Source organism: Oryctolagus cuniculus, chromosome 8 (assembly GCF_051225735.1).
Source record: "Oryctolagus cuniculus isolate XC-2025 breed Fujian yellow rabbit chromosome 8, ASM5122573v1, whole genome shotgun sequence".
Taxonomy (NCBI): domain Eukaryota; kingdom Metazoa; phylum Chordata; class Mammalia; order Lagomorpha; family Leporidae; genus Oryctolagus; species Oryctolagus cuniculus.
Genome location: NC_142874.1, coordinates 41,130,769 through 41,145,039, shown reverse-complemented (window position 1 = coordinate 41,145,039; position 14,271 = coordinate 41,130,769). Strand labels below are relative to the sequence as shown.

General features: G+C 49.3%; 1 protein-coding gene across 2 annotated transcripts in view; it reads left to right on the top strand.

Moving 5' to 3' along the window:
* Positions 1 to 14,271, top strand: part of FHDC1 (FH2 domain containing 1) — a 43,730-nt gene that overhangs the window by 16,983 nt on the left and 12,476 nt on the right. For both annotated transcript variants that reach the window (XM_089302331.1, XM_008267310.5), the window contains exons 3-8: positions 2,868 to 2,929; positions 3,495 to 3,597; positions 10,474 to 10,559; positions 10,661 to 10,761; positions 13,454 to 13,524; positions 13,624 to 13,731. In XM_089302331.1, coding sequence (XP_089158457.1) covers positions 2,868 to 2,929; positions 3,495 to 3,597; positions 10,474 to 10,559; positions 10,661 to 10,761; positions 13,454 to 13,524; positions 13,624 to 13,731 — 531 coding nt within the window. The remainder of the gene's footprint in view (positions 1 to 2,867; positions 2,930 to 3,494; positions 3,598 to 10,473; positions 10,560 to 10,660; positions 10,762 to 13,453; positions 13,525 to 13,623; positions 13,732 to 14,271) is intronic.

Genomic DNA, 14,271 nt, shown 5'->3' with positions numbered 1-14,271 from the left:
CATGGCCAGCCCAGGTTCTACCTGAGAGCATCCTGGATTCTCTTAAATGCTTCCAGCTTGCTGCAGGCTGGGGTCTATGCCTGGGGGGCCAGAGCTCCTTCTCCTGCAGGTTGTCATACCTGTGACCATGTGATTCTAGCTGTCAGTCCACAGATCCAACCCTGGGGCCACCTGGGGGACGAAGCCAATCCGCCCATTCCTGGGTGAAACCGCCGGCTGTGCAGCTGTGCAGCCCTGGCTGCTGGGCGGTCCTTTGCCACTTCTCCCACCCCTACTCAAACACACAGGAACTGGAGTGAAAAGGGAGCAGGGGGCCCTGGCAGGCAATTCGCGTTCCTGTACTGCTTTGGGGAAATGATGAGATGACATCTCTGAGGCTCAGTTTCCTTGTCTGTCAGCTAGGGATAATAAGAATCACTTTTCCAGGAACAAGAGCTGCGGATCTCAGCCAAGTGTGCAGAGCCCCAGAGAGCCCAGGGGTGAGCAGGACGAGGGTGGGGCTTTGAAGCATGTGGGAGCTGGGAGGATGTTCCAGTCAAAGGTTAAATATAGCAGGAGGTGGCAGCATAGTGTGGGGAATATAAAACAAGTTATTTCCCCATTCTCAACAGAGGGAAACAGCGAAGTTACAGAACTTTGTTCTGACTTGTGGCGTTCTGATTTACACAGTGTAACCAGACTGTAGTTTTCTGCCCTAATGAATTTGAGATTCCTGTCTGTGGTATGAGCTTCCCCTGTTTCAAGGGTGTTAAGCTTGGTGAGCTTTATTCTCCCGCTTTCTTTCTCCCCTCCTTTAATGCTGAACTTGAGCTACGGTTCCCGGGAACTCCGATAAAGAGTCTGCCCTGTTTCTTTGGAAGTTCATTTTATGGCTGGCAGATGATTGTGTTAACAGGAAAAGCACACCTAGGTTAGTAAGTCATGTAATTCTTCAAGATGAGTCTGCTAAAGAGGGCAGCCACACGCTCATCATATTTTAGCCTTTTCACCTTATAGCCAGTGACATCAACGCTGCTGCCACTTGGCTGAGCAGCCGACCCGAGAGCAGGAATTCGTCTGGAACCTGGTTGTCTTTCGTTCACCGTGAATCCCATATGTTTGGACAACACTCCTGTTCTCACTAACCCTCCTCTGCTGAAGAAACAAATGGAAAAAATCCCAGCAGTTACAAAATTCTCTTTCTCCACTCTTCCTGGGTGTCTACTTCCACAGATGGGAATGGCTTCTGTATCTAACAACCACATAAGAAGAACTTCTCACATCTAGTCTGATTATTTTAGAAACCCTCCCAAATTCTTCATTTTGACAGCCAAAGGCAAAATGTGGGTTTTGGTGGTATATTAGATGAGCTATGCCATATTTCGTTCAATCAGGTTGTTCTTATTGTGAGACATATTCTGATTCCAGAGATGTTGAGGTACAGGGGGGAAAATGCATCTTGGACTCGGTGAAATATATTCACTGCTCTGAGTACAATGGAGGACACGTCTCACCTCCTCCTTAAATGGGCTATGGGACACATAGTCTTTTTCAGTAAAGAGAAATCTTGCTTTGAGGAAAAAGGGAGAATTTTCTGATGTTTCTGAAAGCAGCATTTGTCTCTTACATCTGTTAATCAGGGTCAGGACTCCCATCTGATTTTTTTTTTTTTTTAACTTTCTGAGTTCAAACCTGGTATGATCTGTGCTATACCAACACATCTGTATCCAAACTGAGGCTTTCAAGCATGAGTTGGGCTTTGGGACTCGAAAATGAACTCACTAGATAGAAACAGTAGTTAGATGCAGGCATCGTGACATAGCAGGTTGAACTGCCTCTTGGGACGTCTGCATGGGCTAGAGTTCCAACACCTCCACTGCCACCCAGCTCTCTGCCAGTGCACCCTGGGAGGCAGCAGGTGATGGCTTGAGTGCTTGGGCCTCTGTCACCCATGTGGGAGTCACCGAGGGAATTCTGAACTCCTGACTTTGGCCTGCCCCAGCCCTGGCTGTTGGGGCATTTGGGGAGTGAACCAATGGATCAGAAGATGCGTTTCTCTCCTCTTCTCTCTCTTTCTCTCTCTCTCGTGCGTGCCTTCAAGTAGATGAGAATAACAGACTTTTAAAATATATCTTTACAATTGCATAACACTGAGGCCAAGGCAGGCATGTGGCACAGCAGGTGAGGGCGCCACTTGGGAGGCCCGCATCTCCTTGGAGTGCCTGGGATCAAGCCCCACCTCCACTTCCTATCCAGCTTCCTGCTGATGTTTCTGGAAGCAGCAGGTGACCTTCTAAGTACTTGTGCTCCTGCTGCCCACGGGGGAGACACGAATGGATCTCTTGGCTCCTGGTCTCAGCCTGGCCCAGTCCCGGCTGTTACAGGCATTGGAGGAGAGAACCAGCAGATGGAAGATCTCTCTCCTTCTCTCTCTGTCTCTCTGCCTTTCAAATAACTAAATAAGACTTTTTTAAAAATTGCATACTACTGGGGCTGGCACCGTGGTGCACTAGGTTAATCCTCCGCCTGTGGCGCTGGCATCCCATATGGGTGCTGGTTCTGGTCCCATTTGCTTCTCTTCCAGTCCAGCTCTTTGCTGTGGCCCGGGAAGGCAGTGGAAGATGGCCCAAGTGCTTGGGCCCTGCACCTGCATGGGAGACCAGGAGGAAGCACCTGGCTCCTGGCTTCGGATTGATGCAGCACTGGCCGTAGCAGCCATTTCGGGGGTGAACCAATGGAAGGAAGACCTTTCTCTCTGTCTCTCTGTCACTGTCTATAATTCTACCTATCAAATAAAAAAAAAATTAGTATTGTGCTCTGATGGGGCTTACTTCTCTATTTTTACTTACACTTTAACAATCTTGATGTGACTGGTTCTTTTCCCCCAGATTACCCTCTTGGATGCAAAGCGGAGCATGAACATTGGAATATTCCTTAAGCAATTTAAGAAGTAAGATTTTTCCCGCATACCTGAAACCTTAGTCACCCCCATGCTGTCTGTAGGCACAAGCCAGCTGACATCCCGATTCTCCTAGGAGTCCCAGTTGGTCCCAAGTGCACTGGCTGGTGTCTGTCACTTCCTACTGTTCTCCCCCATAGAAACATCATCTAGTGGTTTGGCCCCCACAGGGAGAAATCAGCCTGGAGGGACTTAGGGGTTCCTCCTCAGGGACGCCCCTTCAGGGACCGGTGGTTGCTGCGACCCTTGGAGGCTGGATTTACACGGAGGAGGAGGGGGCGGCTCTGTGAGGACTCCGGACCCCAAAGGGGGTCGCCTCTCTTGCCCCCCAGAAGACTCCCGGTGGTGACTCCGAGCCTCTCTGGGATGCCCGAGGCTGGGCGTCGGGGGGCAGGGTCCCCATTTCCTCCGACAGGGGTGTTTTGAGCGTTGCCACCAAGCGCCCATCCGTGGGGAAGAAGGCCAGGTGGAAAGGGTGGAGGAGGATTGTCCAGTCTCCATGGGCTTGGGTCTTTGGCACAGCGCAGGAGGGGACGTGACCAAGTCTCTCTCCCAGGTCTCCCCGGTCCATCGTGCAAGACATCCATCAAGGAAAGAGCGAGCACTACGGCTCAGAGACGCTGCGAGAGTTCCTTAAGCTTCTGCCCGAGTCAGAGGAGGTAAGAGACGCGTGGCGTGTGTGTCGAAGAAGTCGGGCGCGGTGCTCAAGCTTCGTGTGCGCGCGAGCTGCGGGAGCTTGCGTGGGAGTGGGCAGGCCCAGAGACCCAGAGCCGGAGGTTCCCCCTCCCCGTGAAAGTAAGACGTGAGCCGGGGCGGTGGCGGCAGGGTTCAAAGGCAGGTCGCACCTGCAGAAACCTGGGCACGGCTCTGAACTCCTGTGAGGTGAGGACAATGGCCCTGGCCTTGTGGGCTTGTCAGGATGACTAAACCCTGCTTGTGCATGTGACCTGGTGCTGGGCACACGGGCGTGCACTGAGTGTTCATTTTCTTTTCCGTCATCTCAGAGTGAACTTTGCCCAGGGTGACTGAGGTTGTCTCATAATACATACACTTTATTTTATTTATTTATTTATTTATTTATTTATTTATTTATTTATTTATTTTGACAGGCAGAGTGGACAGTGAGAGAGAGAGACAGAGAGAAAGATCTTCCTTTGCCGTTGGTTCACCCTCCAATGGCTGCCGTGGCCTGCGTGCTGCGCCCGGCGCACCGCACTGATCCGAAGGCAGGAGCCAGGTGCTTCTCCTGGTCTCCCATGGGGTGCAGGGCCCAAGCACTTGAGCCATCCTCCACTGCACTCCCTGGCCACAGCAGAGAGCTGGCCTGGAAGAGGGGCAACCGGGACAGAATCCGGTGCCCCAACCGGGACTAGAACCCGGTGTGCCGGAGCCGGTGTGCCGGATTAGCATAGTGAGCAGCGGCTACGGCTAATACATACACTTAAAAAAAAAAAAAAAGAAAAGAAAAGAAAAGAAAAAGAGGAGGACCACTGCTGCATAAAGATGCTCTAAAACCTTGCAGAGATTGGTAAACTTCTAACAGATGCCTTCTGCATAATTGAAAGAAACTGCTGGGGCAGCAATACGGCTCCTTCCCATCAAGTTCTTTAACTTGTTTAGACTGAATTAACTGAATTGTCGAATGGCTACAAGCCAGAAGGGAACCAACAGAATAACAGTTGTATGAAAGCTTCCCAAATGGTGACGTTGTTTATTTCTAAAATAATTTGAGAAGTAGTGAACATTAATTATTATAGTCTTAATTTTTTTTTTACTTTGTAAGTACAATGATACTTCAACCAGTTCATGGAAAATGGAGTTAAAGATGTTTGTTGTAGTGCAGGCATTTTTTTTTAAAATCTGTGCATCATTTTTTCATAATACGCGTTTCCCGTGAGATTTGTGAAGACCCCTCATTAAAGGACGAGTTTGGGGTGAGCTCAGTTTAAGAGTGGCTTTTGGTGTCCGTCAGCCTTTTTACCTAGATGATGGGCTCCTCGTCCCATCCCATCCCACTGTGCTTTCCAGACACACGACTTCTGAACTTGACTTTTACTGACATTGAATAGCAAGAGTGAGATAATTGTGCCCTGTGATGTTGACCAGTGTTAAATTCACAATGCCAAATCAGGGTGTTCCCCGGGAGCCAGGCCCCAGGTATGTCCAGGTGATTCTGCAGAGCTGAAGTTCCCTGCCGACCTGGGGTTTTGTTTGCACGTTGTGTGTAATTTTCCTAAGCCTAGATTAATCAGTGGCATCTGTCGATGTTGGTGAAGGGACTTAAAGTCTTAAAGGAGAGGTACCTTCAATCCTAATCTTCTCTGGATCCTCCCTACTGGACAGTCCTTAATCGTTGTTTGATGTAAGGAATGGGAGTTCCAGAACCCCTGTGGGGAGGGTTGGGGCTTAATGAACTTGAATTTTTAAAAGATTCATTTGCGCTCACAGTCTATACGTGGCTTTCCTCGGTGAGGAGCCATCGTGCTGGCGCGTGGGCCGGCGCCTTGAAAAAGCTCTCACTTTCTGACTTAGTGCAAGTTAGGCAAGAGTGGAAGCTGCCAGCTTCGTGCCACGAGGAGGTGGGAATGTGATCTTCTTAATATCGTCCTCTCTCATTTACAACGCAGAGCTGATTGGAAAATGCAGAGGCGTTTTTCAGAAAGGCAGATGAGCTGTCAAATGTCGCAGGTGTTAAAGAACTCTGTGGGATGTGATCCTACAGGAAGAATGTTAAGGGCAAGGTGATAGAAACCCACCCAGGGCCTGCCCCTGGGCCCTGCAGCTGTTGGCCCCAGACCCAGCGTCCTGCGGGGATGAAGCCCTGGTGTGCGATTTGGCCACCTCAGCCCCTTGCTGCAGGGTCACCCCCAGCCTGCGTGTCTCACAAGCTTGGTCACTCCTGTTTATTTCACTGCCTCACCACACCCTCCAGGCTCAGCTGGGAGCTTCCTCCAGCAGGAGCACCCTGACAGTCCCTCCATGACACACTGGGGATCCGTGCTGGCTGCCGGGGCCCAGGAAAAGCCACAGCCACCACAGCTTGCCTGCTGCAGGGACACGGTGGCTTTGCTGGCTCTGCTTGGTGGTCTCTGGGTACCCCCAGGACCCACGGCTGGCTCTGGAATCTTCAGGGCTCCAGATGGAGGGTTGGAGGCTGGGGATGAGGCCAGGGACGCTACAGGGCCAAGGAAAAGAGGGTTTAGAACGTGACAGCCAAACACTGGGAAATTCATAAGAGTGCGTGTCCCCACGTATGGTCTCGCCTGTGGCATAAGGAAAGGACCAGACACCTGCCTGGTGTCACCATGAATGCTACGAGATGAGGTCAGGTGTTTAAAGCGCTCCCCAGTGCCTGGCTCCTAGCGAGGCAGCAGGCCAGAGTGATGAATTGTGTGTGTGTGTCTGTGTGCATTTTTTCATTTAACTTTTACGGCGAGGTTATAAAACGTTACTCACTTTACAAATAAGAAAGCGAGGCTCACAGAGGTTAGATAGAACCTGTCTGCGTGCCTGGTGTCACACGATGGCTAGGTGGACTTGAACTCTGATCCCTCCGGCCCTGGAGCGATCCTGCTCCCTTCTGCCAGCTCCCCTAGAGGCAGGAAGGGCAAAGGTTGTCAAAACTCTGCCCCACACGGCGGAGCTGGCCCGCCCACCTTTTCATCACTTCTGCTGTCACCGCATATCGCGGGGAGTGTCACCAGAGTGATTCTCTAATCTTATTAACGCGATGAAAAGTACGAACGGAAGCAGCCCTTTTCACTCCTGCCTTCTCTGCCGACAAGCCAGCCGAAGCCAAGGTTACCTTGTCTGTGCCGAAACCCTCTGTCTGATTTTGTCTTTCCTCTGAAGGGCGGTTGACACTTGCCGAGGAAGACTGTACACCCAGAAATGAAATGCGGGGAGGGGCTTCTTGACCAGCAAAGTGTCTCCGTGCCGGAGGGCAGCAGTGAGAGGAGCCAGGGAGTACCCCTCCCCCACCCAGCCCCACCAGCCCCTGCTCCTTGCCCGGTGCCTGACCTTGGGCCCAGGGCTTGGAGAGTCTTGCGACTCTGGAAGCAGGCGAGGTGCCTCCTGGTGTTACGGCATCCCTGTCTGGAGGGAAAGTGCCAGGGGTCTGCCGTTGGGGGCTGTGTTTGTGGGGAGTCCTGCCGTCTGCAGGCCCTCCGAGGCATGAAGGTGCCCTGCCCCCTGGGACTGCAGGGTGTGCTCTTGCTATCATAGGATGGAAACCTGGCACAGCCGGGCATAACGAAAATTACGCCTTAATGAGGTTTAATAAATGCTTTTTGGTGATGATGAGGATGCGTAGTAATTATAGGGTGCCTTCACCTCTCCTTTTTACTTCCCTACCACTGGGAAGGCCCGGTAATCCCTCTTAATGAACAGAACTCTCGTTTTGAAAGAGAACGAAGAACCATGTCCGTGGTGTTTACATTAAATACTGTCTTTCATCACCATTCTCTTGAAATCTATAAACATTTCCAGGCTCTTACATAAGTGAGGGAGATTAATCACTGCTTGGTTACAGCTTAGTGCATGTTTAATAGCAGGAGGCACCAGGTTTACTTAGCGTGACCTGTCCCTGCGCTCTGCACCCAGCACCACGCCGTCCCTTCCAGCAGCTCTGCGGGAGCTTCGTGCCTGGGCCCCGGCTGCACGGTGGGAGTTGCTGAAGGGAACAGGACCCCTCCCCCCAACCAGTATCTCAGCTCAGATTCGTTTTAGCTAAAATGGAAGTGCCCCGTGCCTTCATATTTAATAAGACCAATTGTGCTCAGTTCATTTACAGGCTGTAAAGTAAGGGAAACACAACTCTGAACATGGCTGTATTCTGTCCTAAAAATACTCTTTTTTTGTCCTAAGAAACGTCTATTACCAGTATATAAATTGCGCTGTTTCATTTTTTAAAATATTTTATGTTTTTAGAATTATTATTTATTTTATTTGAAAATCAGAGTTACATAGAGAGAGAAGGAGAGGCAGAGAGAGAGAGGTCTTTCATCTACTGGTTCACTCCCCAAATGGCTGCAATGGCTGGAGCTGAGCCAATCAGAAGCCAGGAACCAGGAGCTTCTTCCAGGTCTCCCACGTGGGTGCAGGGGCCCAAGGACTTGGGCCATCTTTCACTGCTTTCCCAGGCCATAACAGAGAGCTGGATCGGAAGTGGAGCAGCCGGCACTAATATTTTCAAATAGAGATAGGTATTTCAATTTGTAGCTCTTGGCAAACACTTCTTTCTTTATGTCCTTGAACTGTGATTTTTTTTCCTATTTTTCAAGGGACTTGAAATCATATTATTAATAATGTAGGGGTGGAAGAGAGTGAGCTTTATAAAGAAGAGCAGCAAGCAGTAAGCACTCAGTAGTGGCAGTCAGATGTCAAGCAGGTGACTTGTGTCACTGGGGTATTCAGCTGCCACCTAACAGGAAGTGCTCGTCACAAGACTGATGAACAGTGATGCACAGTGGCCTTCAAAGTGGTTTTGCCATCAGCTTGGTCCAGGTTTCCCTCCCACCCCGTTCCAGAACTTTCTCTGCGTGTACCCCCACCTGCCAGCTGTGGCTCTATACCTGTAGCCTAGCTCTTCTTGTTTTCCTTTTCTTATAATGGAAGGGATATTCGTGTGCTTTAGTTTATATGAGTATAATACAGGTTCATTGTAGATGTTGTGGAAAGCACAAATGAGCAGCAGAGGAAAATATAAGGACACCTTAGAAAGTGCACGGAAGAGGCTGGCACCATGGTACAACAGAGGAAGCCCTGCCTGAGACGCCAGCTTCCCCGACCAAAGCACTTGTTCGAGTCCCGGCTGCTCCACTTCCAGTCCAGCTCCTGCTAATGTACCTTGGAGGCAGCAGATGCTGGCCCTAGTCCTTAGGCCCCTGCCACCCACTTGGTAGATCAGGATGGAGTTCTGGGCTCCTGACTTCGGCCTGAACCAGCCCTGGCCGTTTGGGGAGTGAACCAAACATTTGAGGATGGAAGATCCCCCCCTCCCCTTTTCTTTCTCTGTAACTCTGCCTTTCAAATAACCAAATCTTTAAAAAGTTCGCAGGAAAATGGAAGTAAAAGGTAACTTTTGGGGTGGCTGTTTGACCTCGTGGTTGATTCACTGCCTGGGAGGCTCACCATGTCCGAGTGCCTGGGTTCGAGTCCCAGCTCCGCCCGGGATTCCAGCCTCCTGCTAATGCAGACCCTGGGAGGCAGCAGTGAGGGCTCAGGTAGTTGGATCTCAGCCACCCACAGGGGAGACCTGGGTGGAGTTCCCAGCTCCTGGCTTTGCCCAGCTCAGCCCTGGCTGTTGTAGGCATCTGGGTAGTGAACCGAACCAGTGCCTGAGAGCTTGTTCAATGTCTCTGTCTCTCAAATGAATAAAGTAAATCTAAAAAAATTTCTAATTATGATACATAATTTTTAAAAAATATTTATTTACTTATTTGAAAGTCAGAGTTATACAGAGAGAGGAGAGGCAGAGAGAGAGAGAGAGAGAGAGAGAGAGGACTTCCGTCCGATGGTTCACTCCCCAAATGGCTGCAACAGCCGGAGCTGCGCCGATCCGAAGCCAGGAGCCAGGAGCTTCCTCCAGGTCTCCCACGCGGGCGCAGGGGCCCGAGGACCTGGGCCATCCTCCACTGCTTTCCCAGGCCACAGCAGAGAGCCGGGTTGGAAGAGAAGCAGCCAGGACTAGCACTGGCGCGCATATGGGATGCCGGCACCTCAGGCCAGGGCGTCAACCCGCTGCGCCACAGCGCCGGCCCCAGTACATACTTTTTTTTAATGTTAAAATTATTTTTGTGCAAAAAAAATGTGAAATCCATGCATACTTTTTTCTCAGGAGCTTTTTCTATGAACTTTTAGATTCCTCATATAGACAGATTCAAGAATTTTTGCACAAAAATAAGCTTATCTTGTAATTCTGTTTTTCACAAGCTTTTTGAAGTATCCTCATAGCTAAAGCTACCTAAGTGGCACTAGCCTCTCTCCTTCAAATTTGTAGTTTTTTTTCTTCTAAAAAAGTAGTAGGTGTAATGTCCTTTTTTTGTGGCTTTTTAAAAAGCTTTATTTTATTTACTTGAAAGGCAGACTGAGAGAAAGGGAGAGACAGAGAGAAAGAGAGAGAGAGATCTTCCATCTGCTGGTTCACTCCCCAAAGGGCCTTAACAGCCAGGGCTGGGCCAGGCCAAAGCTAAGAGCCAGGAGCTCCATCCCACTCTCCCATGTGAGTGGCAGAGACCCAAGCCATCTTGCACTGCTTTCCCAGGTGTACTAGCAGGGAGCTGGATTGGAAGTGGAGCAGCCGGGACTTGAACCGGCGCTCCAACCTGGGATGCTGGTGCTGCAGGTGGCGGCTGGACCCACCATGCGATGCCGCCACCTCAGTGTGATCCCCTTTCCTGTCTTCCCTGAGGTCTACATTTTTATTCCATACTGAAAGTCACATTTTAGTAGAATTCTAAGATGACATGAGAAATCTCAGATTTTAATTGCAACTGATTTTTCTTTCTCTGCTCCCTTCTCCATTTGTCTCGTAGGTGAAGAAGTTGAAAGCATTTAGTGGGGATGTGTCCAAGCTGTCCCTGGCAGACTCCTTCCTGTACCACTTAATTCAGGTGCCAAAGTAAGGACAAAGCCGCCGATCATTATTGTTGGCAGAGGGAAGTTTTTTTTTTTTTTTAAAGAAATGACCTTCCATTGTACAGTGTGCTCTGTCTCTTTCAGCTATTCACTTCGGATTGAAGCCATGGTGCTAAAGAAGGAGTTTCTGCCTTCTTGTTCTTCTCTGTACACGGATGCAACGATTTTAAAAGCTGCTATGAAAGGTCAGCAAATGCACGCTCTTCCTACTATGTGTTGTTATTTGTTGTGATAGCAGTTTATTTGTGAAAAATTCAAATGAAATCAGAAATAGAAAGTCCCATTTCTGAGGTACCCTAAAAGGGAAATGAGGCATTACTGTGGATGACCTGGAGTTATATCTATTGGTGCTTTTATTCCCCATAGTGAGTATTAATTTTTATGTTCTTCCATGAAAGAAAGTTTCTTTGATCTCAGGCTTTGGGGTAAACCTGGCTGGTGGTAGCTCTCTGTGTTCCTCTCCTAGGTTAGCTTTCTGTTTGTGTCCATATAGTGTCCGTGTGTGTGTGTGAGTCTCTGTGTGTGCGTGTGTGTCTCTGTGTGTCTGTGTCTGTGTATGTGTTCATGTGTGTGTGTCTGTCTCTGTATGTGTGGTATGGCTGTATAGCATAGTGGTGTGATGTGATGTGTCTCTGTGGTCTCTGTGTGTCTGTGTGTGTGGTATGGGTGTGTAGTGTCTGTGTGCTATGTGATGTGTCTGTGTATGGGTGTGTGTGTGTGTGTGTGTGTGTCTGTGTCTATGTGTGTCTGTCTCTGTATGTGTGGTATGGGTGTATAGCATATGTGGTGTGATGTGATGCGTCTGTGGTCTCTGTGTCTCTGTGTGTGTGGTATGGTTGTGTAGTGTCTGTGTATGTGTGTGTGTCTGTATATGTGTGTGTCTGCGTGTGTGTGTATGTGTCTCTATATGTGTGGTATGGGTGTATAGCACATGTGGTGTGATGTGACGTGTCTGTGTATGTGTCTCTGTGGTCTCTGTGTCTGTGTGTGTGTCTCTGTCTCTATATGTGTACTATGGGTGGATAGTGTCTGTGTGCTATGTGATGTGTCTGTCTCTGTGTGTGTATGTGTGTGTGGTATGGGTGTATAGTATATGTGGTATGATGTGTCTGTGTATTTGTGTGTGTCTCTGTGTCTGTGTCTATGTTGTGTGGTACAAATATACAGTATCTCTGTGTGTGGTGTGATGTGTCTGTGTATGTTGTACAGGTGTGTGCTGCCTGTGTGGTGTGTGTTTCTGTGTGTGTGTGTGGTGCAGTTGTGTGCTGCCTGTGTACTGTGGTACAGTGTGTATTTCTCTGTATATGTGTGTGTGTGTGTGTGAGTGTGAGTGTATAGGTGGTACAGGTGTGTGCTGCCTGTGTGCTGTGGTACAGTGTGTGTTTCTTTGTGTGTGCATATGTCTGTGTTGTGTGTGTGTGTGTGTGTGCATGATCAGCTGCAGGCCAGCTGTTTCTCTCCTCCCTGCTGCAGCCTTCCTTGGTGGCTGGGGCCCTGCCGGCCTGGACAGACACTGAGGGTCCTGTCACTGTCTCACTCCATGGGGAGGGGGCGTTGGTGTCTGGCATCTGCCCACTTCTGGTGGGCTCCCGGCGCGTCAGCACACCTTCCCCGCCCCCACACTCAGAGCCAGCCTGGCTTCTCTCGGTCGTCTTCCGGTTCTGGGACTCCCCGTTATCGTCACAGAGCTGTGTGTTCCTAGGTGGTGTCTTGATGCGTGCTCTGCCCTGGGTTGAGATGAAGTTTCTCTCTCTGACCCGCCATCTTTTCTTCATTGAGAGACTAGGCTCAGAAAGTTTTCTGCTTGTGATGAGAGACCTTTTCACATTTTTCCCATAGCAAGAGCATATTGCAGCAACTCTGTAAGTGTAGCTCTTTCTGCTCAGAGAGAGGTGGGGGGATATGTTTTCTTATTCAGCAATGCAAATTTATGGGCCTGGTGGAAACATTTCTTATCTGGTTACCCTTCCCAAACTGGCCTGCTTAGATAACAAAACGCAGGCAGTGATCCAAGAGTAAGGTGGAGTTTTTTTTTCAATAATACTGACTTCATGGAGGATATCACTTGAAAATGCCACAGGACACATTTTATGTGTATATACCCTAATTTTAATGATTGTTTTCCTCTCAGCTTTTCAAATATATTTTTAAAATTCTAAAATTTGTTTCTTTGCGTAGATGTACAAAGGACTTGGTAATAAATAAAGAACTAGTTGACCAATATATTACAGTAAGGTCGTTTTTAAGTTCTTCAGCCAAGCCAAGTGAAATGTGTAGCTTTTCCTCTTAGCTCCTGGGCCCTGAGATCTGGGTGCTTTGCAAGTTATTTACCTTATTCACTCAGTCTGTTTCTTTTTTATCTCCTCGTAACTTACTGGCTAAGCAAAACTTGCTTGCTGTTAGTTTTCATATTCCATAAACACGTTCCCAAAGACTCATGGGCCTAGAGAAAAAAAATCAAAGTGTTGTAGCACAATATACTGCCTCTCAATAGCCTTTTATATTTTTCGCCACTTGAAAATTTTCATTATTGAATGATTTTTGTGGCAATAGACTGTTGTATATATATACATTTGATTCCCAAACACTATGACACAGATTGCCAGTGGCACATAATACGTTAGGTTACAAGCGTTCTTTGAAAAGTTCGCAGAATGAAACCATGTTTATTTTGGTACAAAAAAATTTTGAAGTCCATGTATATGCATTTTCCATGAACTTTTTGAGCACCCCTCCTATGCATGGACTTTACAAAACTTCTGTCCCCAGTTTAAGGTCAGCGCCCACTTCAGGAACCCTCGAGCTTGGCTCGGGTAGCTCTTGCGCCTTGGGCAGCGGAAGGCTTCTCTCAGGGCCTGTGTGTGTTCTTTTCGATAGAGCTGATGTCATGTGAGGAGCTGCACTCGATACTGCACCTGGTGCTCCAGGCCGGAAATATCATGAACGCAGTAAGTAAGATCTAAAGCAACTAAAATGTTGTGTCTTCAGCTTGGTCCATGGCTGCACATACCCATAAATATTTCTTCCCTTTGCTTTGTCTTCTGCAGGGAGGGTATGCTGGCAATGCGGTGGGATTTAAACTGTCATCTTTGCTCAAACTGGCAGACACAAAATCAAACAAGCCTGGCATGAGTCTCCTGCACTTCGTCGCTCAGGTGTGTGGGAAGCGGTGCGCGCAGAGACAGAATGTGTAGGAAGCCCCTCGGGCACGGGACAGTTTTTCCCAGGCGTGAGGTGGCATCAGACAGAGCCGGAAAAGGGCGTGGCAGAGCTCCGAGGAGGCCCTGTCTGCAGGAGCACCACCAGGGATACCTGTGTGGAGCTGTGCCTGGGGCTGCGGGGAGGTGGGGCGGGGGCGCCGCTGTCACCACACTCAGCTGTCAAAGGCAGGGGTGGGGGGCTGGGGTGGATCTTATGCTGGAGCCACCGGGAGCCCACAGAACTGTGTGCGCCACATGATGGCGTGGCCAGGTGTTTTGTTTTTGGAAAAATAAGGCTGGGGGTACGTCTCAGCTTGTGGTGGGGGCTCAAGGGCAGAGAGGAGAGGATGTGGAATTGATTTGTTTTCTGCAGAGAAAACTTGTCTGTGAACTGTGCTTTGCAGGCCTGGAGGCTGTGGCTTGCTTTTTTTCAAGGGGGTCTTTGCGAGCCCAGGACAGCTGGGTGCAGGGTGACAGAGCAGCCGAGCCGCTGTC